A 16,033-nucleotide genomic window follows, 5' to 3' on the forward strand; every position below is an offset into this window, starting at 1 on the left:
TCAAGGCCTTTGGATTTTTACAGAGGACATGACAGAGCTGACAGAATTGCCGTACACACCCGTACACGCTCCCATCATGCTCTCTGCCAGGGGGACACAGAGGTGGGCTGCTTGCCTTTGCATGACTTTGTATAGTTTTACGCAGTATGGCTTACTCTAGCAACTGGATACATGTAAGTTTATGTATAATTGTGAAAGTTCTTAGTATGTCAACTGGAAGAGCAGTCAATCTGGGGGTGGGGAAATACAGATCAACCATAACTCAAACAACGTCAAATAAAGTGCAAGTGGGGCAATGACATTGCGTGGCGCTTTGAATACATTGTTTATGCATTTATAGATTTCAAAATTGCAGCATGTCCTAATTGTTTACCTGTTATTTCCATCTTGAAACTGGCTGACTTACTCTAAATGATGTTGAATGCTGAATGCTGCATGCGCATTTTTGTTTTCATGATAAATGCTAAGCAATGTATCCAGAGTGCCACAGAAGCTTGTTTTCCCATATACACTGCATTATATTAAGAGCTGTTTGAGGTCATTTGAGTTGTTTGAGGTGTTAAGGCAGACTGGGTCTTTTATATGTACATGGAGATGCTAAGTCTTAGAAAATGTACATGGCCCCTTAGCTATCGCAATGTTAGAATACGGTCAGGCCAATACCTTTTTTTAATGTTACAAATATTTTATTAATCACATGTTTGACCCTTAAATCTTCGTTTCTCCAGTGGCCAGGGCTTGTCACGAGCAGCGTACGCTCGACTGTACACCGCCGGCTTCCCACCAATCGTGGACAGGCACGGGCAGTCCCCTGAGGTCGTTGACCCCAGTGATCATGTGACAGTGAACCTGGTGCAGGAGCAAGCAGACCCCCTGCGGAGCAATGAGATCATCTTCCAATTCCTTGCCTTCTCAAGGTGATCATCATTGTTATGGTTTGAGTTCTCAGTTATATTACTTTTGAATCTAAGATCATTATTGTTATGGTTTGAGATCTGAGACTGTTATATCACTGTTGAATCTAAGTTCATTATTGTTACAGTTTTAAGATCTCATATTATTTTTTGAATCTAAGTTCATTATAATTGTCATGGCTATATTGAAATCACTTTTGTTATTTTTGCTGTCATTTTGTTGGATGGTCCCCCAACTCTTCTATGTTTTTGTTTATTTGAAAACCCAATAAAAAAAATTTAAAAAAAAAAGACTAATTATAGAGATTGTTTGTAGCACTTTCCATGATCAGTTTCCCAAATTTTTGAATGTTGATCGTTAATCAAAGAGCTTGTTTGTAGCACTTTCAATAATCATTTTTACAATTTTGATGATCAATAATGATGTATAGATAGAATTGAAGTAGTACCTTCAAGTTGGTAACTTCAGTTTTAGGGAATGCATCTAGTCAAATTCGACCTGTGGGAAGGCCCGAACCAAAGGGCGATATGGAATACCCCTTGTTGTATTTTGTTTATATCATGCTAACCAGAGAAAATCGCAGAAAGAGAGAGCAAAAGACGTGTCACCAAATTCACATCGTGTACACAACTTCATCAATTCAAACATAAGAATATGGCAAAAGAAGAAATGCTGGTTCAAATTTTTGACAGCGGTGCACTCAAGCGAGTTTGAATTATTTGAATCCAATTATAGAGCCCCAGGAAGTACTGTAAAATACAGACCAGTCAGAACACTGATATAGAATGTAAATATAGACCGGGTATGATATAAACAATGTCATGTATATTAGATACAGGTACAGAATATTTAAATAGACTTCTTTTTTTCAATCTGTACAGGATTCTGTCAGCCCAGCCGAGTGGCTCTATGACCTCCCAGCCCAGCACTGTGTTCTTCACTCTACAGTTCTACAGGTTTCCTCCACTCATCACGGAGAGGTAATTGAAAAAGGAACATCATTTCAAGCTACTTCACATGTAACTCTCATGAAGTAAATAAGTCTACCTTCAGATTCTTTGCAAGCAAGAATGTATTCCTTGTTTCCAAATCTGCATAAAAAGATGTTACTCTAACTTGTACTTGACAATGTAAGTATATTGTAAGTTTTTTGATACCTGTCAATGATTGAAAACTAAAATACAACTAACAGTGTACAGTTCTTCATCTGATTACATTCAATCACGATAAGAGAGGGAAGTTTAATAAGTAATAGGCTTCGAAACAAAATACACCCTTCTGATGCTGTTATATATCAAATGTTTAAAACGTCATGCTACTACTAGTCTTAATCACTGTAACAGTGATGCACTGGTTTCTTCTCAAAAGTACATTTTTCGCAAGCGACAGTGCCAGGTTCCGAACCAGGTGCCGTGTTTACTATGACATCATAGACAGAATGAAAATCACTACTGCTTCATTGATGCTTTAATGTTGTTTTTCAGACTCCTGCTGGGCACCGCAGACAAGCAGCTAACCTCCGACCCCGGCTCCATGCCTTGTATCCTGTATAGAATCAACAAAGATGGGACAGTGGTACAGACTCCCCCTGGCTGTCAGGTGTGGTACTGCAACTGATTCAAGATTACATTTCACTAGTTTATGTAGACCTACTTATGTCATGAATGTGTGTGGCAGGTTGTAGTTTAGTGTAACCATCAGCTTGTCCAAAACATGTACCTGCAAAGCTGGTATGTTATGCTGAAGGGTGAGTTTATTGCCTGTACAAAAACAGGAACAGGACCTGGTGTGTTACGCTGATGGGGGGTTATACAGGCTATATAGATACAGCAGAATGTTTCAAAGTTTACCCTTCATTTTCAAAGATAACCAAGGACTTATACATGCATATGAAGTGAAACACATACAGCAATTATACAAGTCATGTACATTTTGTGTATGAAACCAACAACCTAATATGCATAATATGCAGAAAAAAATCCAGCTTTCCAGTTAGATTCCCTAATTCTTTCCTTTTCTGTGTAAGATTTCAATTTTCAGAAAATATTGTCATTATCTTTGTCGGCCATGTTTTACCCACCATCCCCAGACCAAGTACCACATGGACCCATCCTTCCTGAAGCCTGGAGAAGCCAGACTATTTGTGCAGTATCTGTCAGTGCAGACCCTGCACATCGATGTCTGGGACGGAGACTCTCTCTTACTCATAGGGTCAGGTGCTATGGATCTCAAGGTAAACAAACAAACAAACAAACAAACAAAAATAAACAAACATGTGCGGCTAACATAATGTGTAGAGTAGTAGTGGTATGCCGTGAATCTCAGATGTTTATACATGAAGCATATACAAGGTATATGTAGCACCAGGCACAGCACTGTTAGATGTGAAAGTTATTTAGCACAAAGGACCACAATGCTAAAGGATTTTAATGTTAAACTAGGGACAGTAGTGTTGGTGTGAACGCCATTCAGCACCAGGGACAGTAGTGTCAGTGTGAATGTCATTCAGCACCAGGGACAGCAGTGTCAGTGTGGATGTCATTCAGCACCGGGGACCGCAGTGTCAGTGTGAATGTCATTTGGCACAAGGGACAGCGGCCGGCAGTGTCAGTGTGAATGTCATTTGGCACAAGGGACAGCAGTGTCTGTGTGAATGTCATTCAGCACCAGGGACAGCAGTACAGTGTGGATGTCATTCAGCACAATGGGCACCAATACCGGATGAGTGTGAATGTCATTTAGCATCAGGGACAGCAATATCAGTGTAAATGTCATTCAGCACCAGGGACAGCAGTGTCAGTTTGACTGCCATTTATTGCAAGGGACACCAATACCAGTGGGAATGTTCATTATGGGGGACAACACTATGACTATGAGTGGGAATATCAGCAAAAGGGACTTTTTTTTTGGCAGACTCTGAGGTTTAAAACCCCAGACAACCTCCGCCAGTGTAGGGGGTCCTTGGAAACATTTAGGGTGGCTCTTTTTTAGCATTTCCAAAGCCAATACCAAACCACAACAACTGATCTTACTTGTTAAATGCAATATCTATTGTTTTCCCATGTTTTTCAGCACCTGTGCAGACAGGGTCGTGAAGCTGTCCAGGTGACCCATGAACTTGACATCATTACAACAGAGTACTCTGAGGACACACCAACTCTTACAGGGGACCTGGTTAGTGCCTTGTTGTTAGAGTTGTTGAGTTTAAATCCCTGACAGGTCACAATGTTTTGCACTTAGGAAGGACACATTTCACCAATGACCTCATGCAATTCAGGTGTAAATGAATACCTAGCTTTAGTTTGTGACAAATAATGCACAATTCTTAAAGCCTTACTTCATGTGTATAGACCAGGGGAGGCAGTGTGCGACCAGTCGGCGTGAGCACTGTCCTGAAGGGGAGACTACACCTGCGCATGGCTAATGTGGGACACCTGCAGGACAGGTCAAGGGGAGACGGGGCAGGTAAGTGTCACGCTAGGCACCTGGTACAGGTGAAAAAAACACCTGTTTACAGCACCTGATACCCTCCTTTACTGAGGACCTGATACCCTCCATCTGATACTGAAGTGTTAAAAACCCTCTTCATCTGAATGAAATAGACTGATTCCATAGCTCTGCTCATTATCGAAACATAGAAATGTAAAGTAAAAACAAAAAAATGCAAACATTGTACTCTCTGATTGGTTAAGCTGCTGTTTGCCATTCTCTCATTGGTTGAGCTGCTAATTGTGATGGACAGTCATGTAGGATCGGTCTATTGTTCGTCACATTGGGATCCTATCCATGCAAGCATTTTCTTTTAAACAAATACAAACTTGCTGCATTTAGATCTACCCTTAGCTGGTGGAAGATTAACACGACAACAAGAAAACGACTCATTTGAGCAAATCAGGCCAGGTGCTACATGTACGTAGCAAATAAGTTGTAATAACATAGGCCACACCAATTGGAAAAGTTGGTTTTATCATGAAAATTTATAAAAAATATTTTATACTCTGTTTCCATGTTAATGTTACCATCTCTGCCATTAATGTCTTATTAGTTAGATTGATTTGGCTTTATTTAAAGTTGTAAATCAAATACAAAATGTTTGGAAAATGTGTTACAGTGCAGACCTCATACCAATGTTTCTCCTATTTTTGTTAACCAACCATCTATAGTGACAGTTCCAAAACCTCCATCCAGAGTGGTTCTACCTGCATCTGCTCACATGGGGTCTACCACAAGTTCAGGTCAAGGAAGTCCGTGTAAGTAAAGACGTCCTTAGTGTGACATCTTTAAACTGTACTTTTTGCACTGTATGTCACGTAGCATTAAGCAATTAAACAAGCCCAGCCATGGATCCAGGTGTGCATGCAGAGGTCAAAGGTTAAGGCCCATCACTTTTTGGACCTTAGAATAGATCAAGTTAGACTTAGAGACTCAGTTGAAATCATAACAGTCGCTCACAGTTTTGGCACTTTTGAAAAAGACTTGGCTTTCAGTATGAATAAAAGACTTAGAGTAACAACAGTAATACTGTTAATCTCAAAAGCTACCAACAGCAGACTTGTATGTAAAGAGATTAAAAATAAGTATGCTTTTAACTATCATAAACTAGGACTTAATGTTTGATTTCCAAACCATGGCACACTGATCATTGCACAATGTCAAAAAGAACAATTTGGAATTTATTCACAATCATTCTATCTTATACAATGCCTATAGCATTGTATATAGATGTCTCTTTTCACTCAGAACTAGACTGCATGTAAGTTTAAGATGAATTTCCAGTTTTAAGTTAGAAGTGTTAAAAAGAGATGCATTTTTATACATGTCATTATAATTGCAGTGATGAAACAGAAGACTGCGAAGAGACTGGCAGAGACAGACAACGAGCTTGCACTGGTGCTGACTGCACGGAAGGACCCTAATATCACCCAGCTAGCAAGTTTGGTAAGAAAAATTATGTTTAAGAAATAAATCATCTGATCATGATATATTAACTGCAACTATGGTATATATGCCTAGTAGATAAATGTTGGTATCAGTCAGTTCTAATCAGCAATGGTTAGAAATTTACAAACATACCTGTCCCTGGTGCTGAATACTTTTCACTCACAAACATACCTGTCCTTGGTGCTGAATACTTTCCACTCACAAACATTCCTGTCCTTGGTGCTGAATACTTTCCACTCACAAACATTCCTGTCCTTGGTGCTGAATACTTTCCACTCACAAACATTCCTGTCCTGGTGCTGAATACTTTCCACTCACAAACATACCTGTCCTTGGTGCTGAACATTTAACACTCACAAACATACCTGTCCTTGGTACTGAATACTTAACACTCACAAACATACCTGTCCTTGGTACTGAACATCTAACACTCACAAACATACCTGTCCCTGGTGCTGAACATTTAACACTCACAAACATACCTGTCCCTGGTGCTGAATACTTTCCACTCACAAACATACCTGTCACTGGTGCTGAATACTGGACACTCACAAACATACCTGTCCTTGGTGCTGAATACTTAATACTCACAAACATACCTGTCCTTGGTGCTGAATACTTAATACTCACAAACATACCTGTCCATGCTGCTGAGTACTTTCCACTCACCAACATACCTGTATTTAGTGTTTGAACACTTTCCACTCACAGAATACCTTTCCTTTATGTGCTTATATACTTTTTCTACTGCAATAGATATGCAGACTTTTTTTAATTTTTTAATTTCAGTATGTTTAACAAACATGCAGATTTTTTGAAATCATGGCAAGTTGTTTTGGTCTCGCTAAGTTATAGAGTATGTATGCTACAGTTTGATTGAGACAATATTGAGATTTTCAGAATACTTCAACATCTGATTCAACTCTCATAATTCTACTGGATGCCAGAAAAAAAATACAAAATCTAACGTTATCTAAAGGGATGTACAAAAAATCAATGCAGTAACCCTGAGGTATATACACCTCAGATATTTAGGTGTTCAAGACTATCATAAGATGGCCTCAGTCTGTAAGAATGTTTTTCAATGTGGCAGTATAATAAAACCTGGGAATTATTAATCTCCAAGCAGATCCTACAGTGCCATAAGATAGTATCAAAGCTGGCCAAGGAGTATAGCTGGCTAAGGGAGTCAAACGGGCACCGGAGTTTTATACTATACATTACGCACCGTGGATCTGGTTGGAGATTAGGAATTATGAGAGTTGACGTTACCAGCACTCAGATGATCTTCAGGCTAATTAGAGTCAGTCTACATGTAGTTCAGAGATTTACCGATAATCATGACATATTTTCTGTGCCATTGTTTACAGGATACCGGAGGAGAGTTGGACTCTGTCCGGAAGAGGAAGTTGGCTCGTATGCAGGCCGTCAGACAGACCCAGGGCTGTGAAAAGGACCTCAACACTGTCAACACAGTACTGGTATATCAGGAGCATTATATTCACTCACTATTTTTTTGATTTTATTTATTTTGCAAGAGATAACATAAAACAAATTAATGGATGAAAGTACATGCAGGGGGGAAGAAAAAAGCCTCGTGGCTTATACATAGTCTTCCTCCAAAGTAACAAATAATAATACAATTTAACAATTCATAAGCTGAATAAAGATTGGATAGATATGTAAAAATTATACATTAGACAATAATGTAACCAAAAGAATTATATCAATTAACAAAATGGAAGGAAATCATGATAGTTCAATAAAACTATCCAGTCTTATGGACTATCATCTGTTCCCTGTCTTTTTAGGGTTTTATCTACTTTCATGTTGAATTTATTTATTTATCTTGTCGGGTAGTCCTTCAGTTTTCGAGAAACTGATTTCCAAGGCAGCCCTTGAAAATTTGATATTTTCTATTTTGATTTAGATTTTTCATAATCAATTGTAATATACAATCTACGTCCATCAAGACTGCATAGATTGATTGCATCACTTTTATGGAGATTGCATATTAAATATAGTTTTCATATATAGGTATATGCATCTGCGTGATATATGCAGACTGCTCACCGTTTGATATAATATACACTCACAGATAGCATTTACCTGTATGCAGTTTGCGTTTATTGTACCATGTATGGAGATTTTCTTGTTTTAGTTTGGAAATCTAAAAAATTGATGGAGATGCTTCTAAAGAATGTTTTGTTAGTTGTATTCACTTTTTTCTATGTCATCCCAGCTGCAGAAAGAGGAGAAGGCCCAGAAGACCAGAGATCTGCGGACAGTGGAGCTGTACAGAGAGCAGACCAAACATGACGGCATCACCAGCATGCTGTCTCAGGTGATCCTTTTAGTTTTATTCAAAATAGATGTCTAAATGTACAGGATTGTACAATCTTGAACTGTGTAATATATACTCTTATCATATAGCCAGGCACCAGGGACCAATCAGAAGGCCCCGTACCGCGTAGGTTATGGGGCCGTAACACATAGATTCCGGCCAGGCCATTTTCGATGGTCAGAATGAATCGACACCGGTACCTGTGTCGATTTGTATTGACACCGGCAGCAGTGTCAATGCACTGGTTTCGATTAATTCTGACCAATCAGAAGGAGCAATACACACAAGACAGTAAGGGATATGCAGGCATTGGCCAATCAAAAGGAGCGAAACATATGCCAGAGCAGAAAAAATAAGTACCAATTCGAAATGCATGTTATGTAAAGAAAATAAAGTACCCCGTACAGAAGCTAAAGAAAATGTTAAGTTGTGGGGGAGCATTATCCGATTGGAAGGCCGGGCCATAACTACCACATTCAGCACCAAGGACAGGCACTGAACTCAATGCACATGATTTTCACAAGTACCTGTCAATGAAAAATGCCCCGAAAATGGTCCATTGCACTTTTCTGGTTCCAAAGTGTGGTCAGGTCAATGAATTAGAAATTTCAGCAACAGGAACTAATAAGTATTCTATCTAGTGGTTTACTCATTGTTTCAAGCCACACATAAATAGTCTGCATTTTCAGGTTAAATTGTAGCTTATGAGGCTGATTTGAATTAGCAACAAGAAATAGTTAAGTTCTCTTGTTCCAGGTCATCACCACCCACTACACAGTCTTCCCCAGTCTTGGCACTGCTGAGTTCTTTGAGTTTGTGCTGAAGAACCCGTACAATGTGGAGCACACCATCACTGTGGACTGTGACACTCCGCAACTCAGGTGAGAAGGGAAAAAAGGGATACTTGTCACGAAATTCTTTGGAAATAAAGCAGCTGTATGTTTTTATGTTACTGTAAATGCATTTAAGTTCGCGGTAGTAGAAAAATGGAGTGGTTTTAAGTTCGATGTAGCACCATTGACTGCAGTCTCACACTATAATGGAAAAATGTTCGCAGTGGTTTTAAGTTTGCCGCGAAGTAGTCACCATGAAAATCGAGAACACAAAAATACCGCAAACATTTCTGTGTTTGCAGTAGTTTGTTTTAAAGAAGCGCTGAAACACCAGGTGCATAATAATCATCAGTGTCAATTGGGACACCCCCCAACTCACTGGTAAGACATCAAAAAGTGACACCTGGCACTTTGTTTTTGAGCTGCAGCTCTGTATTGTTGTGTTGACTTGACTTGATTTGTGTGTTAGTTAGATTCCTTTGAACGATAACCGTTTGTCCTGGGACAAAGGGATGGGTCCTGGAGACAGCTGTTTAAGTTTGTTATTAAATATGAAATTTTGTATGCTTTATATACCTTCAGCATCATCACTGATGTAAGAGAGTGGAGACAGTTTAAGCAGGCTCACGACCTGAACACCCCCCTGGAGGAGAGCATGTTTGGTACGACCTCCACGTCCGGTCTCCCCGCCATCTTCCTGCGACCGCGGGAGTCGGTTTACGTCCCGTTCAAGTACCAGAGTCTGCAGGCGGACCACACCGTGCAACCTCAGGTAACTGTAGTTTACCTTTATCCACATGGTAACCTGTATTCGTTGTTTTTTAAAATGAGGTATCAACGCATTATGTAGTTGACGGACGTTGGTTTCAAATTGTGATATTTTCATAGTATTTTAGCCTGAAACAGCTGTCTGTCAACTTGATATCCCTGAATACCCCGATTTTATAAACAGTGGATAAAGATTACCCTGGAGATAAAGGTAAACTAGCATTGACAAAATAATCATTGACAAAAAGCAGTTCCTCAAGCAACTGGATATTATAAAAAAAAGTCTTGGAAACGGTCAGATGCTTCAAGTAGCATCCACTATCTTTCGTAGAGTGACACAAGGGGGTCTGTAACAGTTGAAAAGCAGGTTTTATGTCCTAACTGGGAATTTATATCCAAAGGAGTTGAAGACAATTCAAAGGAAGACGACGTCACATTTAGTATTGACCAGGACGTCTAACCTTCATCGACATCACAAAATAATTAGATTAGATGATTGAACAATGAAGATTTTCCAATCTAAGGCAATGCCAATTTGAGTATTGAAAATTATGCTTGACTGGAAAAACGTAATGAACAAAAGCTTGTCTATGAGACCAGCATCATACATAGTACACAAGCTTGTTGTTGTTGACGCAATCTTGTCATGTTTGTCAACAGGGTCCTTCTGATACCATGGCACCAAATCTGACAACGCAACTGATGACGGGCTACCGTCCCAGCGTGCACCACTCAAGGAACATCAAGGTGTATTTTCGCGCCGACGACCACCGTCCCGTGTCCATCCTTACCGTAAACGTGATCCCGCAACCTCACGTGGTCGACCAGACGTTTCGCTTCTACCACCCTGAACAGTCCTTCCTGAAGAAAGCTATAAGATTACCCCCCTACCACCAGCTACAAGGTACTGGATGATTTGTTTCATAGTAAAAATATGATACAGTGGAAGCCGTTTAATTGCAATTGCACACCCAATTTGCAATGTATTTTGTGCAATTATCTGGATGGTGCAACAATGCAAAGTTATCTAACTGGACCCCACCGGTTTGGGATTTGGGATTCTATGCAAATAACAGAAGTGTGCAATAATCTGTTGTGCAATTAACTGGCTTCTACTGTAATAATTATTGTAATAAACTGAAAATGGGGCTAATCTAATCTAAAATACAGTTAGAACACCTTCCAGGTTGGTTGGCAGCTTTTATCTTACATATGATACTGGAGTAAGTGCTCTGAGAAGCATAATACATTGTAGGTAAATCCTGGACAATAAAATTTATTTCCATTTCAGCACAGACGTGGAAATGTGATATATTTTTGGACAGTAATCTGCCTACCCGTATGCACGTCTTGCGATTCGGCATGACTCTATTTAATGTCCTATCTGAGGGACGGCCTTTACTGCAGTTTACGGTTACAGTACATATTTTTGAACTCATAACCTCTATGGTGACTGGACCAAACACCCTGCCATTAGGCCACACGGACACCACTATGCGTAACGTTACTTTATTTGCATTATATAGGCCGTAATGTGCCAGGTGGTTTGTTTTTCAGGTGCGGTAGTCACGGCAGGTGGTTTCACCAGTGTCTCAGCCAGCTGCAGCGACCCCAATGTCATCTGTGAAACCAGGAAGGTCAAGGCGGGGGAGCCGCAAGACGTCTTCCTTAAAGTAGCCTGCGGCCCGTCTCCTTCTGTCAAGAAGTTCTTCGTGATCATCTACACGTGAGTCAAATTTGTCGCGCAGCTGTGCTACATTGTACTTTATTTGTTTTGCATACCTGGTATACCGCCTAATGCCTTTACACAGTCAGGAATCTACTGTACAGTGCAAGCTGCATATCCGGACAGACTTATTGGATCCACTCACAACAGGAAGGACAAAAACACATCCCAACTTCACCCACATTCACAGATGGACAGAAAGCCACTTTCTTGAAGTTCTTAAAATTGCAGAACCCACAAATTGTAGAAAAAGTGGGGGTTTTTGTCTTCCTCTGCTTCCCAAAAAGGAGTCAAACCCACCCGTTTGGAAATAGTCAAAACAAGGATACGAGTAGCCACCTTGTGACAATAATATGTTTAGCGCACTGTTCATTGTCACATACTTATGTATGTCTCCTATGTTTCCACCAATTTTGTACTTGCAATTAGCAAAAAAGAAGTCAACCTTTTAGAAATAGTCAAAACTAGGCTATGAGTAGCCACCTTGTTACAATAATTATGTTTAGCGCACTGTTCATTGTATGTTTCCACCATGTACTTGCAATTAGCCCCCGAGCTTGAACTAATACAAATAAACTTTGTTGATGCACACAAAACTGAATTCTTCCTTGTCCAGGGACCCTCACCAGTCGAAGCCGTGTCAGATCTGGCAGTTCTACCTCCATGCCCTACAGCGGGTGGACATCAGCTGTGTGGAGGGGCAGACAAGTCGCTTCTCTCTCATCCTGCGGGGAACCAACGCTTCTCGTCTGGTCAGGGTCTTCCCCTCCCACCCCACAGAGATACAGGTGTGTACAGAGATACAGTTGTGTTAGGTCCCACTCCACAGAGATACAGGTGTGTTAGGTCCCACTCCACAGAGATACAGGTGTGTTAGGTCCCACTCCACAGAGATACAGGTGTGTTAGGTCCCACTCCACAGAGATACAGGTGTGTTAGATTTCTTTATTTCACACTGTGTGTGTTAGGGTTTGGTATCCCGAAGGGAACCAACGCCTCCCGTCTGGTCAGGGTCTTCCCCTCCCACCCCACAGAGATACAGGTGTGTTAGGTTACTTTATACAGGTGTGTTAGGTTACTTTATACAGGTGTGTTAGGTTACTTTATACAGGTGTGTTAGGTTACTTTATACAGGTGTGTTAGGTTACTTTATACAGGTGTGTTAGGTTACTTTATTTCACAGTGTGTGTTAGGTTACTTTATTTCACAGTGTGTGTAGGTGTAACTGTATCCTGAGGGGAACCAACGCTTCTCGTCTGGTCAGGGTCTTTCCCTCCCACCCCACAGAGATACTGGTGTGTACAGAGATACAGGTGTGTTAGGTTACTGTATTTCACTGTCTGTGTAGCGTTCGGTATCCTTAGGGGAACCAACGCTTCCCGACTGGTCAGGGCCTCCCCTTCCACACCACAGAGATACAGGTGTGTTAGGTTACTTCATTTCACAGTGAAAATCCTCTGAAATCCAGATATGTGACTGAGAATACAATTTGTTTTTCTTCTCCTCCTGACAGGTTTCCCCAGATACGCCTTTCATGCTGGCAGCCAACGCAGTGCACGAGGTGAACGTAGGTGTGAGACCCCTGGCCGTGGGCAGCAAGTTCCTGTACATAAATGTGGTGGACACAGAGTACCACCAGCTCATCCGCACATGGCTCATCTGTATGCAGACCACGCAGCCGGTCATCTCAAAGGTTCGTTTGTTTGCTTGTTTACCTCGGAGTCCATGAAGATGGAGGACCTGGTACTGTTTTGAGTCTGGATGATGCAGTGGGCATACAATCATGTATCTTGAGAACCACTAGATGGATTGCGATGGTTTTGATACTAAATTTACATGTAGGTGGGGTGATCCTGACAGTGAACGTAAGATCAATTTCAGGCCTCCAGGTTTAAACTATCAAGTTGTGTTGAATCTGAATTGATCAAATAGTGGCATGTCTAGAAGACTGTTGTGCACTGGGATGCACAGCCTGGCTTTCTTGTTGGAACACTGACCAATCTCGTTTGTCCTAGCCTGGGTACCATCCTCCTCTGTACAACTGCTGGCTCTATTTTTTTTGCAGGCTAACCATGCAAACAAGCAAAAGTATTGAGTCAGCATTTACCATATGTATACTACTGTAGCATAAACAACCCTATTGCAACAGTTACTGTAAAACAGTCTGTTGGATGTTTCTTATGGTAAATTGTTTGTTTTCTACAGGCTTTTGATCTGCAGCTGCCTATAGGAGGTGGTAAAGGCTGTAACAAGAGGATCCCGTACACCAACCCCTACATGCACAGGAAAACCTTCCTCCTCCACACCAACAGACAGGACCTGCTGCAGTTCAAGGAGAATACGTTTGAGGTTTGTAACCCTTTTGTTTGTAGAAATAATCCAGCTCACTGTAGTCTTTTCTTCCTTACCAGTATTACCAGTATGTGCTTATTCTAAATTTATGAAGCTGAGGGACCTAAGCACAGTGCAAAAGACGTAATATACAATACTGCAGGTTCTGATCCACATGCAACATGGAAGGAGCCCTGCTCTTTTTGATAAGTGCAGAGGGTTCTTTTACATAATCAAGGTTTGGCTGTCCGCAAACACGGGACCGCCACCAAAGCTAAGGTACTCATTTTCATCTGATGGAAGTCAGAAAAGTCAATGCTAGACATGTAAAGTGCCTTTCCTAACGGCAAAAGATCAGTGACGGTATTGTACACTGTAACAGACTTGAATTGCCCTTTCAGATTCTGTGAGTTCTATAGTTATTATTGAAACCAACCCGGTAAAATGAGATGTCCCACACTTCTGTACATTTGCCAGTTTGATTTCATAATAAAGAATTCAAATTGAACTGAAAATGTTTAGATAATACCTTCAAGTTGGTGACCTTTAAAAAAGATTGATGAGACTTTAAAATCATTGCCAGTTGCTGGTACTGTGATTTTACAAGCAGTAGCAGTTGAAAATGGTCTAAAATTACAATTATAATTATTTTTATTTCCCCAGCTTGGATCAGGTGATGTGTACACCATCGGGATGAGATTTGCTCCCAGCCAGCAGCAGGGCACAACAGAGATCCTTATCTTCATCAATGATGAGGATGACAAGAATGAAGAGACGTTTTGTATCAAGGCAACCTACAGCTGATACCTGCGCCCCTCAATGCTAAGGCTGCAGCAAGTAAATTTAATGGCTGACATCCACACGCAAATAGCCTTATTTTTAAAAAAAATTTTGTTTCCTTCCAGTGATGGTCTGCACGATAGAAAATTACCAAAATGAAAAGACATTTTTTGTGGTAGCTTTGAGTGAGGAACTGACACTATTGAGGTAGCCATTAGTCTACAAAATGTAGTTGGAAGATTCTGAAGTGAAACTGGCTTTGGTACTTCAAGTAATTAATTAGAGTGACTAGTCACTTAGTGTGGTAGCCTAATATTTAGTTGTAGTTATTCTAGGCTACCCCGCTGTTGTCACTTTCTCAACTTCTTCAATACAGGTATAGAAGACTTGTTGGCAGTAATACCACATGTTTATTTGTATGATTGCTGCTTACTATTTTAAAAATCTATAAACATCTCGTTTTTAGCCCATTAAATTGATTTTTGCCCTTTCAGGTTTAGATTTATGATTGTGCAGATTCTGAAAATTTTGTCCTTGAAATCTACTTGCTGTGGACTAACTCACACTGCGAGCAATAAAATCTTTATTCATAGGTTCAGCAGGGAAATATTTCATTGTGTATGATCAGACATGTAGATATCACTGTCATGATTATAGATTTCTAATGATTGTATGATTGATAGACAAATTTAGTTTTGTACAGCTGTGTACCATTAACTGTATATTTATTAAGTTGTCCTTGTGTATACAGTGTAAAAAATTGATTATTATAATATTTTTTTTTTATTATAGCTATGAAACTTTCTGAATGTTTAAAAGCAATTCAATTTCTACAACTCTATGAAATAGACTTTTGAGTGACATCCATCACTTTTCTTCACATTCTTCAGAATATGATTCCCTTCCAAAGATATTTTATGTCTACCGTCGTAAACAAATTTACATAGATTGAAGTTAGTGTTAAGTTAAAGTTATGACACTTAAATGTTAGAGCTCCATACATCATGATGTTACGCTCATTGCATTCAATTTATTCACTTTGTATCATAGTTCTGCAATGTAAATAGAAAAATGCAAGGAGCTGTTTCTGCTATTATTATGATTAAATAAAATTGTATTATCAATAATGATCATTATGAATCATTGAAATAACAGGTCAGTGTTGCAGGTCTGGCACAAAGTCAGTCAGTAGTATAATTTAATTTACGTAACAGTTCCTGCATACATGTCATTCTCGGACATTTGTATGTCCCCATCATGTAAAGCCCTGTGCCATTTGTTACTCTTCAAAGCAATAAACTGAAGAAAGTGCAGGTTTCATTTGTTTGTGCGCATGTTTGTGTCCGTCTTTGTGTGTGTGTGTGGGGGGGGGGGGGTTGTTAAGCATGTGTTTGA

At 40.1% G+C, this 16,033-nt stretch overlaps 1 protein-coding gene across 1 annotated transcript in view; it reads left to right on the forward strand.

Moving 5' to 3' along the window:
* Positions 1-15,951, forward strand: part of LOC118430045 (nephrocystin-4-like) — a 33,746-nt gene extending 17,795 nt beyond the window's left edge. Inside the window, exons 14-32 of the mRNA XM_035840751.1 lie at positions 26-102; positions 729-917; positions 1,797-1,895; positions 2,400-2,514; positions 3,005-3,148; positions 3,988-4,089; positions 4,266-4,380; positions 5,079-5,165; positions 5,750-5,853; positions 7,227-7,337; positions 8,099-8,200; positions 8,957-9,081; positions 9,616-9,805; positions 10,462-10,705; positions 11,359-11,527; positions 12,144-12,315; positions 13,041-13,220; positions 13,733-13,876; positions 14,522-15,951. Of these exons, the coding sequence (XP_035696644.1) occupies positions 26-102; positions 729-917; positions 1,797-1,895; positions 2,400-2,514; positions 3,005-3,148; positions 3,988-4,089; positions 4,266-4,380; positions 5,079-5,165; positions 5,750-5,853; positions 7,227-7,337; positions 8,099-8,200; positions 8,957-9,081; positions 9,616-9,805; positions 10,462-10,705; positions 11,359-11,527; positions 12,144-12,315; positions 13,041-13,220; positions 13,733-13,876; positions 14,522-14,662 (2,610 nt within the window). The 3' untranslated portion in view covers positions 14,663-15,951. The remainder of the gene's footprint in view (positions 1-25; positions 103-728; positions 918-1,796; positions 1,896-2,399; positions 2,515-3,004; positions 3,149-3,987; positions 4,090-4,265; positions 4,381-5,078; positions 5,166-5,749; positions 5,854-7,226; positions 7,338-8,098; positions 8,201-8,956; positions 9,082-9,615; positions 9,806-10,461; positions 10,706-11,358; positions 11,528-12,143; positions 12,316-13,040; positions 13,221-13,732; positions 13,877-14,521) is intronic.
* Positions 15,952-16,033: the final 82 nt, after the last annotated feature.

This window comes from Branchiostoma floridae, chromosome 14, assembly GCF_000003815.2.
Source record: "Branchiostoma floridae strain S238N-H82 chromosome 14, Bfl_VNyyK, whole genome shotgun sequence".
Taxonomy (NCBI): domain Eukaryota; kingdom Metazoa; phylum Chordata; class Leptocardii; order Amphioxiformes; family Branchiostomatidae; genus Branchiostoma; species Branchiostoma floridae.